Source organism: Chelmon rostratus, chromosome 17, assembly GCF_017976325.1.
Source record: "Chelmon rostratus isolate fCheRos1 chromosome 17, fCheRos1.pri, whole genome shotgun sequence".
Taxonomy (NCBI): domain Eukaryota; kingdom Metazoa; phylum Chordata; class Actinopteri; order Chaetodontiformes; family Chaetodontidae; genus Chelmon; species Chelmon rostratus.
The window spans coordinates 8,317,510-8,332,352 of NC_055674.1; the positions used below are offsets into that span (position 1 = coordinate 8,317,510).

At 42.6% G+C, this 14,843-nt stretch overlaps 1 protein-coding gene across 1 annotated transcript in view; it reads right to left on the reverse strand.

The window, feature by feature from the left end:
- The window catches only part of col5a3a (collagen, type V, alpha 3a), a 46,351-nt gene extending 39,263 nt beyond the window's left edge, over nt 1–7,088 (reverse strand). The window contains exon 1 of the mRNA XM_041956726.1: nt 6,930–7,088. Within this exon, the coding sequence (XP_041812660.1) occupies nt 6,930–7,014 (85 nt within the window). The 5' untranslated portion in view covers nt 7,015–7,088. The remainder of the gene's footprint in view (nt 1–6,929) is intronic.
- Between the last annotated feature and the right edge of the window lie 7,755 nt (nt 7,089–14,843).

A 14,843-nucleotide genomic window follows, 5' to 3' on the forward strand; every position in this document is an offset into this window, starting at 1 on the left:
TCAGCAGAATTGTTTTATTTCAAGCAATTCAAGGATGGTTTGTCAGTGCACCCTGTGAACTGCATAGAGTAGATTTCTGCCTCAGCCATCACCAGTTTTAAAGATAACTGTTAGCCAATTCTGGAATTCAAGGATGGTTTGTCAGTGCACCCTGTGAACTGCATAGAGTAGATTTCTGCCTCAACCATCACCAGTTTTAAAGATAACTGTTAGCCAATTCTAAACATGTTTCAGCTATGGGTTGACAGCAGACTATTGACCTCTGACACTCCCAAGACAGCAACAGAACAGTCAAACTGTGCAACAATGCCAAAGGGAGAAATCTGAGACAAGCAACAGAAATTCCTCCGAAAAAAGAAACTACATTCACAGTGATGTGTCAGTTAAACTTGCAGGGAATAATAGGCATCCCACACCCAAGTGTGCAAAATAAACTGCTGAGGGATAAGTTTGGCAAGCTGATGCACAGGACGTGGGAAAAACCTGTGTTGGACTTGAGAGGACGCAACCCTGATTGCTGCTGCAATAACATCAGGCTATTTCAATTCAAGAATGACCCATAAAATACAAACACGTTTCTGTAGAGTTTCCCCTATTTCACCATTTCAGTTACACCACCCCTGACTCTGGGGTCAAGAGGACAACCCCAGGCTACTGGCAAGTAGCCAAATAAAAGTCTGATTCCATGCAACAATCAATAAAAGAAAGTTAGCTATTCCCTGCTTTGGATCCATTTATGTCACCTTAATTCGTGCCAATTCTTGCAGCCTCCTCACATATCCTGCAGCACTGACTGTCTGAGCAGGCTTTGCTTGCATCTCATTAGGCTTTGTAATCACATCCTTATCTCACCTGTCAAATTGAGTTACCTCAAGAGAAACTTCGGAAGAGTGGATGAGCATAAAGGAGATCAACATCTGGTGTGGCTACTGATAGAAGGATAGTCCCCACCACTTAAAGATGTGGCTCAAACATGTCTCAAATAGCTCTGTAGAATCTCTAAGGACTGATGACTCAGAGATTTTTGCAATCACGCCAAAAGGTCAGAGTACATGGGAAGGAGCTGAGACATCCAGCAATTTCACAGACATCCTGCAATTTTAGGAAAACTGTAGTAGCTAACACACACTGTACAGCATGTAATTACTGCACAGGTACATAATAATACACATGAACATGTGCAGATTCTCCATTTAAGACATGTGTCTTGCCCCTTTTTCTTCTTCTTGTGCTGTTTTTTTCTCTGAGGCAATCATGGCTGCCCACTAACAGTGCTGTCCGCAGTCTTCCTGACAGAAAAGTGTTCAGCACTCCAACGCACAGATCATGCTCTGTCTCCCGGAAATGCTACCAAACAGTCTTCATCTGTGTATCATCTCTGGCTGCGTGACACTTGACACAGTCTCTCCGTGCCTTGGGGTCAATGCAACTCAGCGCCACTTCAGTCATACATGGATATAATGTGTTCTCTGTGTTTCTAAAGCAAAAGTCTCTGAAGACATTCTTTATGACTCACACCACCTACACTCCCAGCTCAGCCTGAAAATACCACTCGCACACACACAATACTGCACTGTCAAAAACAATTTCGCCTGGGAACTGGGGAATTTTAACAAGAAATAAGGCCAAAATGAATCTGGGCAGTGAGTATTTCCCATAGTATCATGGACCACACCCTGAGATCCGTGGATGAAAAGCATTTATATGTGATCTCTGAATTGCATCTTATAATATATAAGATCACAACACATGATTTTCTGCTGCACATGTTTTGATTCTTCTAAACGGATCTCTTCTTCCTTTTCAAATGTCTCCACTCTTCATGCTGTTGAGACGACATTTCTTCAGAAAACATTTTAAAAGTGACAAGCTGTAAAACATACAGTGAGCAACTATGAAAAACTGGCGACAGATCCAGTGTAAGTGGTTGAATAAATTCAGACACAGTTTCTCCTAAGCTCCATGAAGAATAGCCTTAATCTAATTAGCAGTGGGTGTGACCTTTTGTCTGGGTCACTGCTGTTTGTGGACAAGAACACAATAAGGCGAGTGGAGCTAATACACACTCTGAACAGATGAAAATTTTAACATATGAACAGCCAAATAAGATTGATACACTGACTGCACACATATTCGCACTAGCATGACCAAACAACTTGCACACACTGTTTATATGTAGCTCAATTATAACGCCCCCAGAGGGAAAAAACAGCACATTGGACCTCTGCCCTTGTCAAAAACTCTCTCTGAGTCACTGCACTATTTTGTTTCTGTCAAGTACTTTGCTCTTTTACTTATAAAGCGAGGTTATTAAAACAGAGAAGAGTGGGCTAGAAATATCTACAACAAAGGTGCATGCATTGTAAGATGGAGACAGAGGCGTTTGTTTGGCTGGAAGAATGCAAACTGAGAGGCAGAGATGTTTATCGCCCTGAATTTGCTTTGTGGTTGGGTCTGCTTTCAGTTATCACTGAGAGTTTAGGAGCAAGTCAAGTCAGCGGTTGTGTAGACGACGGCTGGGAATGATTTTGAACATGTTCTGAGGGGTTATGGGTTATGAATATTATTAAGAGACAACGAAAGTGAATGATGAAATTCTGTAATACCACATTATTAATATTTATATGATTACGCTCTCCAGTATGAGAAGATACAAGATAACCAAAGACATGCGAACACAGAGGCCAATGAACAAAATAAAAGGCTTCACAAATACTGAAAAAGTAGAATGGCCAGTAAGGGAAAGGGATGGAGCTGACTTGACCAGAGACAGGAAATGTTCTGGATCTACATGCAAATCACACTGCAGAGACTGTCCCATAAAACGGCTGTTTACTGTGCCTTTACTTTACCTTAGCTCTGACAAAGCCTGCTACATTAAGTGAAACACTGTCAAATGTGAGAAATACAACACAGGATAAGCAATCATCTAACTACAATAATAAGCCAGACATGAACAACAATGTTTGGAGTTAAAGTGCCTCGGTTTACGATGCATCATATGTGATGCATCATATCAAGCATTCCTGTCACTAGCACAAATGCAGGCACTGTGTTCCTCTCATCCAGCCTTACAATGCTAACATCATGGTAATTAGTGGATTTACAGTACATAGCTCCAGTTTGTGCCTCTTGCACTGATGATTACATTTGAGTGACATATGCAGGTCACTTTTTTCCTTGCTCGTATTGTACTACATGGAGGAAACACGCAAATAATTACTCGGATATTAAAAACAATACCTACAAGTTTAATATTATAGGCAAATGACCAAAGGTCTTACATATGAAAACAATTAGAAAACGATTTGGCCTGCTGAGGATGCTCTGCTGAATATGGGTCAGTGGCTGTGTCCTGTTGTTTTGGCAAATGCTCACTGTGAGTTTACTTTTGGTGTTTAAGCTACTAAATTCTAGAGGAATCTGGTTGCACGTTTCCTTCCAATTTTCATCTGCGCCGCATTCTTCAATCTCCACAGTTTGTTCTGCTCATGTTTATTCACAGCATGATGGGTCGACGGGCCAAAAAGCTGCTTGGTCCATAGAGAAAACACCTGGCCCTCAACGCCCCTTACTGGCCAGGCGCTCCAGACCAACATGTACGGAAACACATATTTGTGCTACTCGTGAGGACGTTCTTTGACTGCAATAAATCCATTCCCCAGGCATAATCTCCACTGCATGCCTAACATTGGCCCTTAACCTAGCCTGACCTAATTTCTGGCCGCTAAACTCCCTAAGAGGTGTGGGGAAGGTTTAAAATATCCTGATATTGTAAAAACTTTTCTCAACTCTTTATCCTTTGGGGATATCAAGTCCTCATAAATATGTAACATAACACACCACCACAAAAATACAAACACAAGTGCACACCCCAGGTTTCCTATGCACATGTGCATCTAAAGGGCACACATCTCAGGCACAAAGGATTACCTAGATGCAAACATGCAAGCGGACGCATGACCAAGCCCATTCAAGTTTCAACCCCAGGCTGTCATTTAGTCTCTCAGACATCATAACATTGAGGCAGCTATTATGGAGCACCAGAGCTGGCAAAATCAAAGAACAACACTATATGCTACACACACATACACTCACACCATGGGTAATATGAGAATATAACACATGCTCCTTTAGAAGTTCTGGTCCTTTGTACTTCTGAGGGGCAAATCCTCAACAAGTTGTGGGCCTCTGTGGAGCTTTGAGACCAAGATCATTCCAGTCTATGTTAGCAGCTTAGTGTCTATGCTAACGGACACTTAGCAGGTTCAGATGAGTTGAAATATGAGCCAGGTCACCGTGTCACTGAGGGTAGCGTATTGTTTTCAAGAGTCTACAGATGACTTTGGTAGGAAAGCTCACTGCTGTGACCTCTGCCATGATGTGCATGAACATGTGACGGATGACTATGATAAAACTTTTCTGGGACTCATAAACCGGGATAAAGAGGCACATGACATGTAAAGGGACACTGCTAAGAAGTCAGCTCCTCTGATGTCTGCTCATTGCAATTCTAGAGGAAGCATCTCCAACTAGTCCCACAGAAAGCTCCTTGAAACATCCAGTGATCAGAGATATAGAGCCATAGAAGCCTGAGGGAAGGGAGTAACTGAGTTTCTGGAAGCCAGATGTGTGCTGAATACTATAGATTTCAGTTCGGCACCATGACGTGTTTAAGCATCATGTCTACATATTAAAGACTTGGGGGAATTCAAAGGAGTTTGCCTCATCAAACAGTCTGAGAAGCAGCTTGATATGACTCTTGCAGCATCAGCACCTAGGGACAGACATCAGCATATCTGACACTTTTGATGTTTAATGTTTCCATTAGAGAAACACAAACTCACATAACAGTGGAAAACGCTGGAGCTGTAACAGGCGTAAAATTCCTCTTTTCCCACTCTCTATCCAGCTAAATTCAGCTGCCTTTTTCATTTGTTTTCATTTGCCACTAATTTGTTGCTAGATCAAAGGCAAACAAGGCTCGCCGTCCTCCTTTGGGAGTCTGGTGCAGGATTGGCAAGAAGGCTGGATCAAACGGGACGCAGTGAGGGGGCTGTACGCACGATTTCCCCTCTGTCATACAACCAGTCAAGGATGAGGCAGGGCATAAGCAAGAGAAGAGAGATGATGTAAATGAAGAGATAAGGCATATAAAACAAAAACAAACATTCCCTATTCCCAGACTTTGAAAGGAACAGAAAAAATAAAAGAGGGAAAAGAAAACTGAACAAAAATGTGTTAAGGCAAAAGAACAGAGGATTCTTACTGAAACTAACTGTGGACGTGTGCAAGAATGTCTTACTTCCTGTCAGCAAACATGACTACAAAGTCCTCTCTCATCTCTGTCGAACACACACAGAAAGCATATGGGAAAACATTCTTGCACTGGAGTACACGCGCACCCAGAGACGCACACACATCATCAACCACATCCACATGCAAGATTGCCATATCAGCACCACCATATGTCCCATGCACTTTTAAATCATCTCTCACTTCACAGGCCCTTTTGAGGGAGCAGTGGACCCCACAGCTGCCGTGTCACTTGAATGTATGTCAGTCGGCTCACTTCGTCCTGCCATCGCTTTATTTCAGCCAGGGAATTCCAACAAGGCCCGCCAGCCGTAAAGTGGGTGCATGTGGAAAACCACGAGTGCAAATAAGACATCTTTAAGCACTTCTGGTGGCCACAGGGTTAACTCCCGCTGTTGAGGCATGTCGCTCCATCAGGGAGTCTCTAAACCGCAGCACCTGCAAGGAAATGGTCTGCTGCCAGTTGAAGATACTCAGGACATGGCCTCAAGGCATGGAGGCCTGTGTGGGCGACAGATAGCGCTGAGCCAAATGACATACAGTATGTATGCAAAATCTGGCTGTTACAGACTATCTTGGGAACAAGGAAGTTCTTAAAATGGCAGAACAAGCCTGAAAGTGCAGCAAATGTGGACACAGGGACACTGACAGACAGAGAGACACAGCTGTTTGACAGAGACCAGGCCCTCTTCTTGCAGGTGCATAACTGAAAAATGAGTCGAGTCACTCCACTTCAGTTACAACTGTGTAAAACATGATATGTGGTAGCAGCCTGCAAGGAAGCATGTCAAATATTGACGCATGCCAGAATAATCATAACTAAGGCAGTAAGAGTGTTAGTGCTAAGCGCCTTCACTTAAGACCTATGTGAGCAGAGGGCACATTAAACAGATCCATGACAGGAATTTTAATCTACTCAGTTCGGCCAGTGTTCAGCCATTCACCTCCTTCTCAAGCCAACGCTAAACCTTTTCACAGTAAACCGCCGCTGGTCACAAGCAAACTCAAACATGACATCATGCATCTCCTGAGGTCGCTGCGAGTCTCCCGGCGCACCTGACGCAGGAGGGACAGACTCCAGTTCAGACTTCTGTTTTAATTAAAGCGCAAGCTGGAGCAGGAAACGCTGAATCAATCAAAACGCGCTGCTTGTGCAATGGCGGGGATAATTAATATGTATGCATTGGCAAAAAATAGCCTCGCTTATACATAATTGCAAATCCTCTGCACGGTTCTGAAACCTTCCAACAACTTCTCAAAGTTATTTGAGCCAGCTCGCAGTTTTAATTCCAGCCTGAAGCGAGTCTGTGGGGCGAGTGGCAGCATCACCAAAAACATTCGCGCAGATTCACCTCGACATGAGCCTCACGCACCAGGATCCAGAGTGGAAGCCTTAAAGTAAAGATTATGCTTTTGCGCTGCTGACTCCGTGCTGGCTTGGGGTCAGGTTATGAATGAAGGTGCCTGAAAAAAGTCATGGAAACTTAGATAAAGGGGACAGTGCATCCTTTACAGAACAGACAGGACTTAACTACGTTTTTACTTATTCCTAGCATCTACATAATGTGGATATCTTTATGATTCTCTTTATTCTTCATCATTGGATACTTTACCAGCCTGTGTCGTCGTCACGTGAAGTAGGATAAAAAGAAATAGCGGTGTTCTCCTGCGTGACCTGCTCCTTATTAAATGGTCCATCTCTGCGTGCGGACACCGCCTCTGCCTCCGCCACCAGAACTCAATGCTGCAGAGGTTATATTCGCAGGAACTAAGCAGCCATGCGGGGAGAAACGCAGAGAAGCCAGTCTGTAGTTCCACTTGCTGGATTGTTGGAGAAGTTTTGTTGTGGCGGCTCCTCTCAGTTTCGCTCTGTCCCTCTCATTCAATTTCTCCCTCTCGCCCCCGCTCCCTCCCTCTGTTCTCCACCTCCTCCGCCTCTTCCCTCCCATAGGACGGTGTCCCGGGACGCATGTATGAGCGGTGCGCTTACAGAAGAGTCCATCATAAATCACGTTTATCACTCGCAATAATTTGGAAGGTTTCAAGCGTAGAAGTGGTCATTACCCACATTAGTGATGTAGAGCGCAGCGACCTTACCTGGTCAGCTGTCAGTTTCCAGATGCTCTAAGAGGCAAAGCACCTGAATGAAGAATATTTGGATTAAAAAGAATTTGAACAAGGTGTCTCAGTTAATTAATACAGTGACCCTGATGATGAGGGTGATTATGCAAAAAAAAAAAAAAAAAAATCTCAGTATTTAATTCTTGTTATTCGGCCTTCACACACTGTAAACTTTCACCTGACGGTGAAGATCAGAGGTCTGGCTAAATCATTTGAAGCCGGAGGGTGAATCCAAGCTTTGAACTTACACACAACACAAGACACCTACTGCTCATGACTTCAGCACCCCTGGATAGTTCATGGAGTGAGGTCTTTACAGAACAGGACAGGTTATCGCCACCATCAGTTTAATCCCAGGGTTGCTGCAGTGGTTCTGCGCTGCTCGTTCAGGCTGGAGCTTGACCACCACGAGGCTGGAGGCGGCTGAGTCACCGCAGGTTAGAGATCATGGACTGCTAGTTCAGGGGCAGGCACACCTTCTTAAAAACTATTACTTAAACGAAAATATGTGTTGTTGCACACCCCCTCATGTTTAAGTTAAGTGGTCATCCCACCTCCTATAGCTCTCTAATGAAACCAAAATCCAGCAGCCAATAGAAAGTTCCTGTGTGCACAGAACAGAAACATCAATGAGTGTTTTTGTTGAAATATTGAAAAGACATACTGGATGTCTTGAAGAACAAAATTCATATATATATGCCATATTTTAATGGGCATGCTGCTGACAGGAATGAGCAGAAATAATTGGTTGGGACAAGTCACCTACCTCTTAATACTGCAGGGGACATCTGTTCCAATGATCTGCCAAAACGTAAGCATGTACAGTGTCGATTACCTGTGGAGGCTGAATATAGTTCTGCCAGAAGCCTAATTAATTCCAGGAAGACTGTGGTATTCAGTTGAGACATGCTCTAAGATAAGACTTGTGAAGACCTTGTTTAATTGGAAAATTACCAAGATAATGTTTCTAAAGTCCAAGCTAGAACAGGCCTTTGTAAAGTAACAGGGAGCTGAAATCCCTGACAACATTCAGAGAAAACAAACCGAACCAAAGTATCTCTATGGAGAAGAGTCTCAAACCACAGAAAGATTGAGAAACACACCCATTTAAAAGTCACAAATCTCTCTTTTATCCAAAGATGCTGTTTCATATTATTTCGAGCCAAACCCAACTGTGAGCCGCAAATTATCAGACGTTGAACATCGCTGACCCACAGACAACTATGATGTGCATCCAAAACATGTTTATGCTTCTTCATGGTGAATAAATGATGTGGAAAAAGAAGTTCAGCAACATAAAAAAAAGAGATTATTCTTCAAATCTTCAAAATAAGGCACTCACTGGGAATATGAAAGATAAATGGTACATTTCCTGAGTGTCAAAGACAGAACACTGTGGAAGTGCGAATAGGAGAGTGATAAGAAAGAACATAGAAAGCTGTGGGAGTGAGAGATAGAAGGTAGTTTGACAGAAACATCCAGATAACTGGACAGATTAGGGTGATCTGGTGGGTAAACAATGGAGCTCCTGGCCTCCCATCATCTCCCTTCTGAGCACCAGCTAAGCCAGCCTGAGTCAGGGCCGCATTCCTAGCAGCTTTTAGCAGATAGTTACTAAGAGTCCAGCGGATAGTCTAAGCCCTGGGTGAGAAATATTTCCACAGCATGTGCCATGCACCTCTGTCCAACTGAGGGACCTGTACAACTTACAGGTATTTATTCTTTGAAACACAACAAGCAATAAAACAATGACCACCATGAGCTCCTTATTAAGAAAGACAACTGACATTTACTGCACTATTTGGTTTTCTACATGAGTGGACCCGACATATGCTTTTAATTTACACAGACATGACATGACCGCAATGTGCCGGAAAATTCCTGTTAAAATCCAAATCAATCCATTTGTCTCATGCCAATAGTTTGTCGGCTTTCATTAAGCAAGAGGGTCTCATAAATCAGGCTGATAATGATTAATGTAAAGTAAATATATTATCTTTTTCATGTTGATGTGAAGAAATGTTGCTAAAAGTGCTCAACATGGAGAATGAAGTCAGCCCAAGCTGGTGGTCTCTTTATCCTGATAATCAATCCACAGAAACCAACAGAGTCACTTTGTTTTTTACACACTGCTAACACTTACAAATCATGCGGAAACACCGAGGTGCTAAATCATACTCCATATGTGTTTTGACATGTATTTATGGATAAGTGTTTAAAAAAAAACCCACTGCTGAAGTTTGGCAGGAGATGAATCTACCACAGATTACAGCAGGAAAAAAGAGCTTAAGGATATGTTTCTGTTACTTTTTGTATTTCCTCTGATTTTAGTTTCAGCCTCTTTTATTTATTTATAGTATTAAGTAGGATAATAAGGAAAAAGGAATTTGAATTTGATCCCAGACGTGAGTAATTGGGAGTATCTCTCTCTCCCTCTGCAGGTCACTTGGTGCTGACAAATCACAGCGGACCTTTATTATCACTTGATCACTGAGAGGATGGAAGGTGAAGCGAAGTGATTGGTCATTGTCATATTTTGAGCCTTGTGAGAGTTATTAATCCACAAGAGAAGCTGATGAGCATTTAGGATTAGAGACCCTAAAATGCAATTGAGTCTTCCTCCGGTCGTCTCCTTGTGTTGAAGAACATGCCAGAACAGGACAACCGGCCAACTGTCAGGAAAAATATGCACGTGAAGTTTCAGAAGAAAGAGGCGACTGACTCTTTAAGCTTGCCAAAAACTGATTTATGTATGTTTAAAGGGAAAAATCCACCTTTTTTTCTGCGCTTTATTATGAAACAACCACCTAAAATCAAATTCAGATCTTACACCACTGCTTCCTAATGTGCTTGTGAGGAGATGTAGCGGTGTAGTATGTGATAAACACTGTTATTACTTTCTGTCATTGTGATATAATGAGGATTAAAAGATGAGTTGCGTATCCAAGTTTGTGGTTTGTGTGTGTGTGTGGCAGAGCCTGACAGCTAATCCACTGTCATTTCATTTCAGCATTTATAGCAGAGTTATGAATGAGCTTTAGATAAGAAGAGATTCTAAGAAACAGCCAACATCTGTCTGCAACACATGTCACATGGAAGAAAAGCTGCAGTCTCAATGCTAACAGTGGGAAAAAAAAACAAAAAACACACAGTCTTTAATGCAGGATGGAGCAAAATGAGAAAAAAAACAAGAAAAAAGCCTGACATGGCAGTTAAAAAATGCACATTTTGCCTGTGTGTGTGTGTTGTGTGTGTGTGAGGGCGGGGAGATAGTTGTGCCACCCACTGGCTGCTGACGATAGTGTGCTCTTACATGAGAGCTTTCACCAAACCACATCCTGTGGCATAAATCCATCTGCAACAGGTATTCAGTGGTTACCTGCGTGCGGTACAAAAGAGGGAGCGCATCAGGCAGGATAAGATTGATTGCTTTGTATTTCATCACCACTGCGCTCACCTTAACCGATTGTGGTATTCAGAATTTGAAAAAAGAGCTGTATGCTTGAGCCTTGTTGAAAGGAGCGAGCTCACCACGAGAAGCCAAGCTGAGTAGGGATTGGATACAGAGCTGGGATTTCAGACACATGACTCCACACAGTCAGTTGCCAAACCCCGCTGTAATAACGTTGCAAAACCAGGGATGCGACCACGAGAAAGCATGTGGAAATTTTCCCTCCTGCCCTGGGCCAGTCAGGGGAACTGCCAGTCTGGTGATAATTATAATATTTAGAGATGACGGGAGACTAAGCTAATTAACATCTAAGGACCATGTCTGTTAAATGAACTGCTCAAACAAATAGGCTAAATAACCTCAACCAGCAACCACACTCGAGCTCAGCCTGCTGTGTACCCTCCTCTTCACTGTTAGGTTACAGCACAAAACACCATGATTGACGACCATTAGGTTGCTTCACACCAGCATTTCTTTGAACTTCTCTTCTGCATGAATGTCACGTGAATTTCAGTTCTAGGTCCCTACGACACCAGTTTATTCCCCATATAAAATGTGTTTTACTCTAAGAGCAGAAATCAGGAATACATGCAGACTTTTAGAATACAGACAGGAGTTCTGCGACGTGGTGCCGCAATGGCTGAGTGGACAGCCCCACCGGGAATCCATCTGTGTACGTAGCTGCTTTGTTTGCCTAAGATCAGATGTAACTGGCACATTGCTGTTGTTTCTCTTTGCTTTCTGTTTTCTTTCTGACCCTTTCAATAACATAGAAGTGGCAATGATCTTTGGGTTTCAGCCCGTTGCCATGAGGAAGTTTCGTGGCACAAAAGTAGCTGCCTTTATATTTAAAGTAACTGCTCCATACATTTTTGAGTCCAATCTAAATTTAGCTGCCGAGAATGTGTCAATGACGTATCGTGAAGAATTGAATCAGAAATGCCACATTATGATCTTCAGCGTGCTCTGAAAGCACTCTCTGTCGAGTGTTCACTGTTTGTGGTCTGCAGCTGCAGCAACACTTCTAACTCTCCTCTTTTGGTGCCGCTCATGGGCGACTCTTTTTGCTCTTTTCTCTCAGTTCTGTCTGCCTCAGAACCCCTAAAACACTTCCCCAGCTCGCCTCTTTCTTAGTCTTTGCACCCATTCTTTCTCTGTTTTTAAGTCTCCCTCCCGCCTGCCGACCCCCAGCTACTCTCTCCCGTCCCTTTCCTTTTATTCTCATGAAGTTTGCATTCCACACCTCCTCTGCAGACTGCACACAAAAGACCAGAAAGCGCCACTCCTGACCTGTGGCAAACATTCCAGTCCTCTAGGCCGTTTCACACAGCCAAAGTCCCCTATCCTTCCAGTAGCATCAGCCAGAGTCTCTCTTTCTTGTCCAATGCTGCTGCATGGAGATACCACGAACAGCAGGGCCAGAACAAGGGATAGTCTGATGCACTTGCTGTATGATGAGAAATATTTTAAAAAAATTCCAGGAGGATCTGCTCAAGTATATTTAAATTCACTACACCGGAAATTGACTATTAAGCTGTAAAAGTAGGTTTAGAGGGAATGGGTGTCATTTTGTAAGATGTGAACTTCGGTGAAGAGGTTACAGATGATTTGGGCACAGAGCACAGCTGGAGTGTGCTCAGAGGTGTCAGAGGGAAAAGGTGAAAGCTCAGAGGAAAGATGTTGAAAAGCTGATTGCTACAAGGAGGGTTACAAACTGTGGATCCAGTGGAGAAAGTCAGAGGGTAAAGTTTGAGGTGAAAAAGGGGGGAGGGTTTACAACAAGACATTAAAAGCAGAGAAAGCACGTGGCAAGGGAAAGCATGTAGGGGCTTGTATTATCCCCTCCTCTTTGTCTCTCTTTCCACACGCCTTCTGTGTCTTAGTGCCTCAATCTTCTGAAATTCCACAGGAATAGCTTGGAGGGTGGTAGACATCAGTGGCTGTCCAGCACCCCTCCTCATCTCCATCCACACCTGTCCACTTTCTCCGGAGGCGAAAGGGAAAACATGCCAAGAACGGCCCTAACCTTGCTCCACCAGCTAACTCTGGCCCTTTTAGCACCGTATCCACTGGTGGAGTGGCCATCTGGAGCATAACAGCTTGTACCACGTTTGGGTCTTTGAAAACAAAATATAATGCCGTGTAACATGGACTCCTTTCTCTTAATGATAATGATAAGCTTTAATTTGCACAGCACCTGGGATATAAGTGCTTTACTACAAAGAAATCACATGCAGCAGGTCTGTCACTTAAAAAAACGAACATAGAATGAACAGAAAAACATGGATAGAAAATTAATGAAAAATAAGATGGAGAATAAAACCCACTTGATAATAATAATAATAATAATAATAATAATAATAATAATAATAATAAGAAGAAGAAGAAGAAGAAGAAGAAGAAGAAGAAGGATGAAAATAGAAGCATCAAAGGTCTCCAAACTCTCTCAAATAGCACTCTTGACTCCTTGCTTTGGCATCTCTAGCTTTTAAGGTCAACTGAGTTGTATGTCTGACAGTTTATACTTATATAATACATACATAATTGCATAATATAAAACTAGGGGTCAAATAAGTTCAATGAGAGCTGACTTCAAATGAATGCTTTGGTAGCAAAAGAGCCAAAGGGTTCTCTGTATCTGTTTGTTGGGTCAGCTGGTCTGGGTCGGAGGTTCATGGTCATTTTTCATTCTCTGTCTGCCCCTGACGTGAAATCTCCGACCACCACCTGTTGATCTGCCATAAAAATGCAAAAAGTCACATACATCAGTGGATTTTTGCACTCGCATTAATGGTATACAAGCGCAAAGACAAGCTCTTTCTCATATGACGATTTGGGGCTGTTTATGTGTTGGTGATGTATTCTGCTAAGATTGTCAGCCAAATACCTAAAATCTGAAATGTACCCAAATATAAATATATAAACTAAAATGTCACTGCAATGCGTGTTGTTTTGCACACTGTCAGCTCAGATTTAAAGCTGCTTTATCTGACAATGCAAATTATACTTTTATCATCTCATTGTAAACTTCTGCTTTCGAGTGAGAGAAATGGGTCATAGCTTAGGGATGTTCTAAATAAGCAGACGTCAGCTTTGTGAGACAGAAAGAGGAAATTGGGCCTGGAATCTATGTAAGCTGACAGTCTGCTCTGTGTTGTCAGCACAATAGACAGTTTATCTCAAACAGCGATGTCGGAAGTCTAAAAAAATATATTTTCTAAGATATTCTCCTATGTTGAGCTATATGTGCATCACATGCTTGAGGTTGTTTTTTTTTTCAAAGTAAAGCTAAACCTTTCTGCACACCATCAGCCTGCTGGTTACTGGCTGACCCCTGATGGATCAGGCCGGTCTTCCCAGTGGGAGAATCTCTCCTTTCAAAGTTATGATGGAAATGAAGCTGCCCTTCTCAGCTGACAATGGAGGCCTGCAACCTCTGTTTACCCTCAGAGGACACAAACAGGCTAGAAAACTCAGGAACCCATGTGTGTCCTCTTTCACTGTTCCCTTTGCTCGTCTGTGTGTGTGTGTTTGAGTGTGTGTGTGTGTGTGTGTGTGTGAGAGGGTGTCCTTTCCTTTCACCTACTCTCTTGTCTTGTCCTTAAAGTGACCTTGATGCTTCACACTTAGTTAACGTGTTAAAATGGGAATGGGGTTAAAGGGGTTAACCATGGGGGAGGATTAAAGCAGGAAGACCCATATTCATGTGCTTGCAATATGTTTAAAAGGGCAGAAATGTTGATGATGCAAGTTTGAGTTGCAAACAAAAGGCACCAGGGCTGTGAGAAACCAACATAATAACCCCAGGTCTATTCAGTTCTTAAAGGCAGAAGCAAATGTGCTAATTATTCATTTTTTAATGATCATTATTAAATATATTACACATTTTTTTTTTTAAGAAAATGCAATGGGGCAAAAATCTAATCAGGAAGCATTTTTAACTGGGGGACATAAA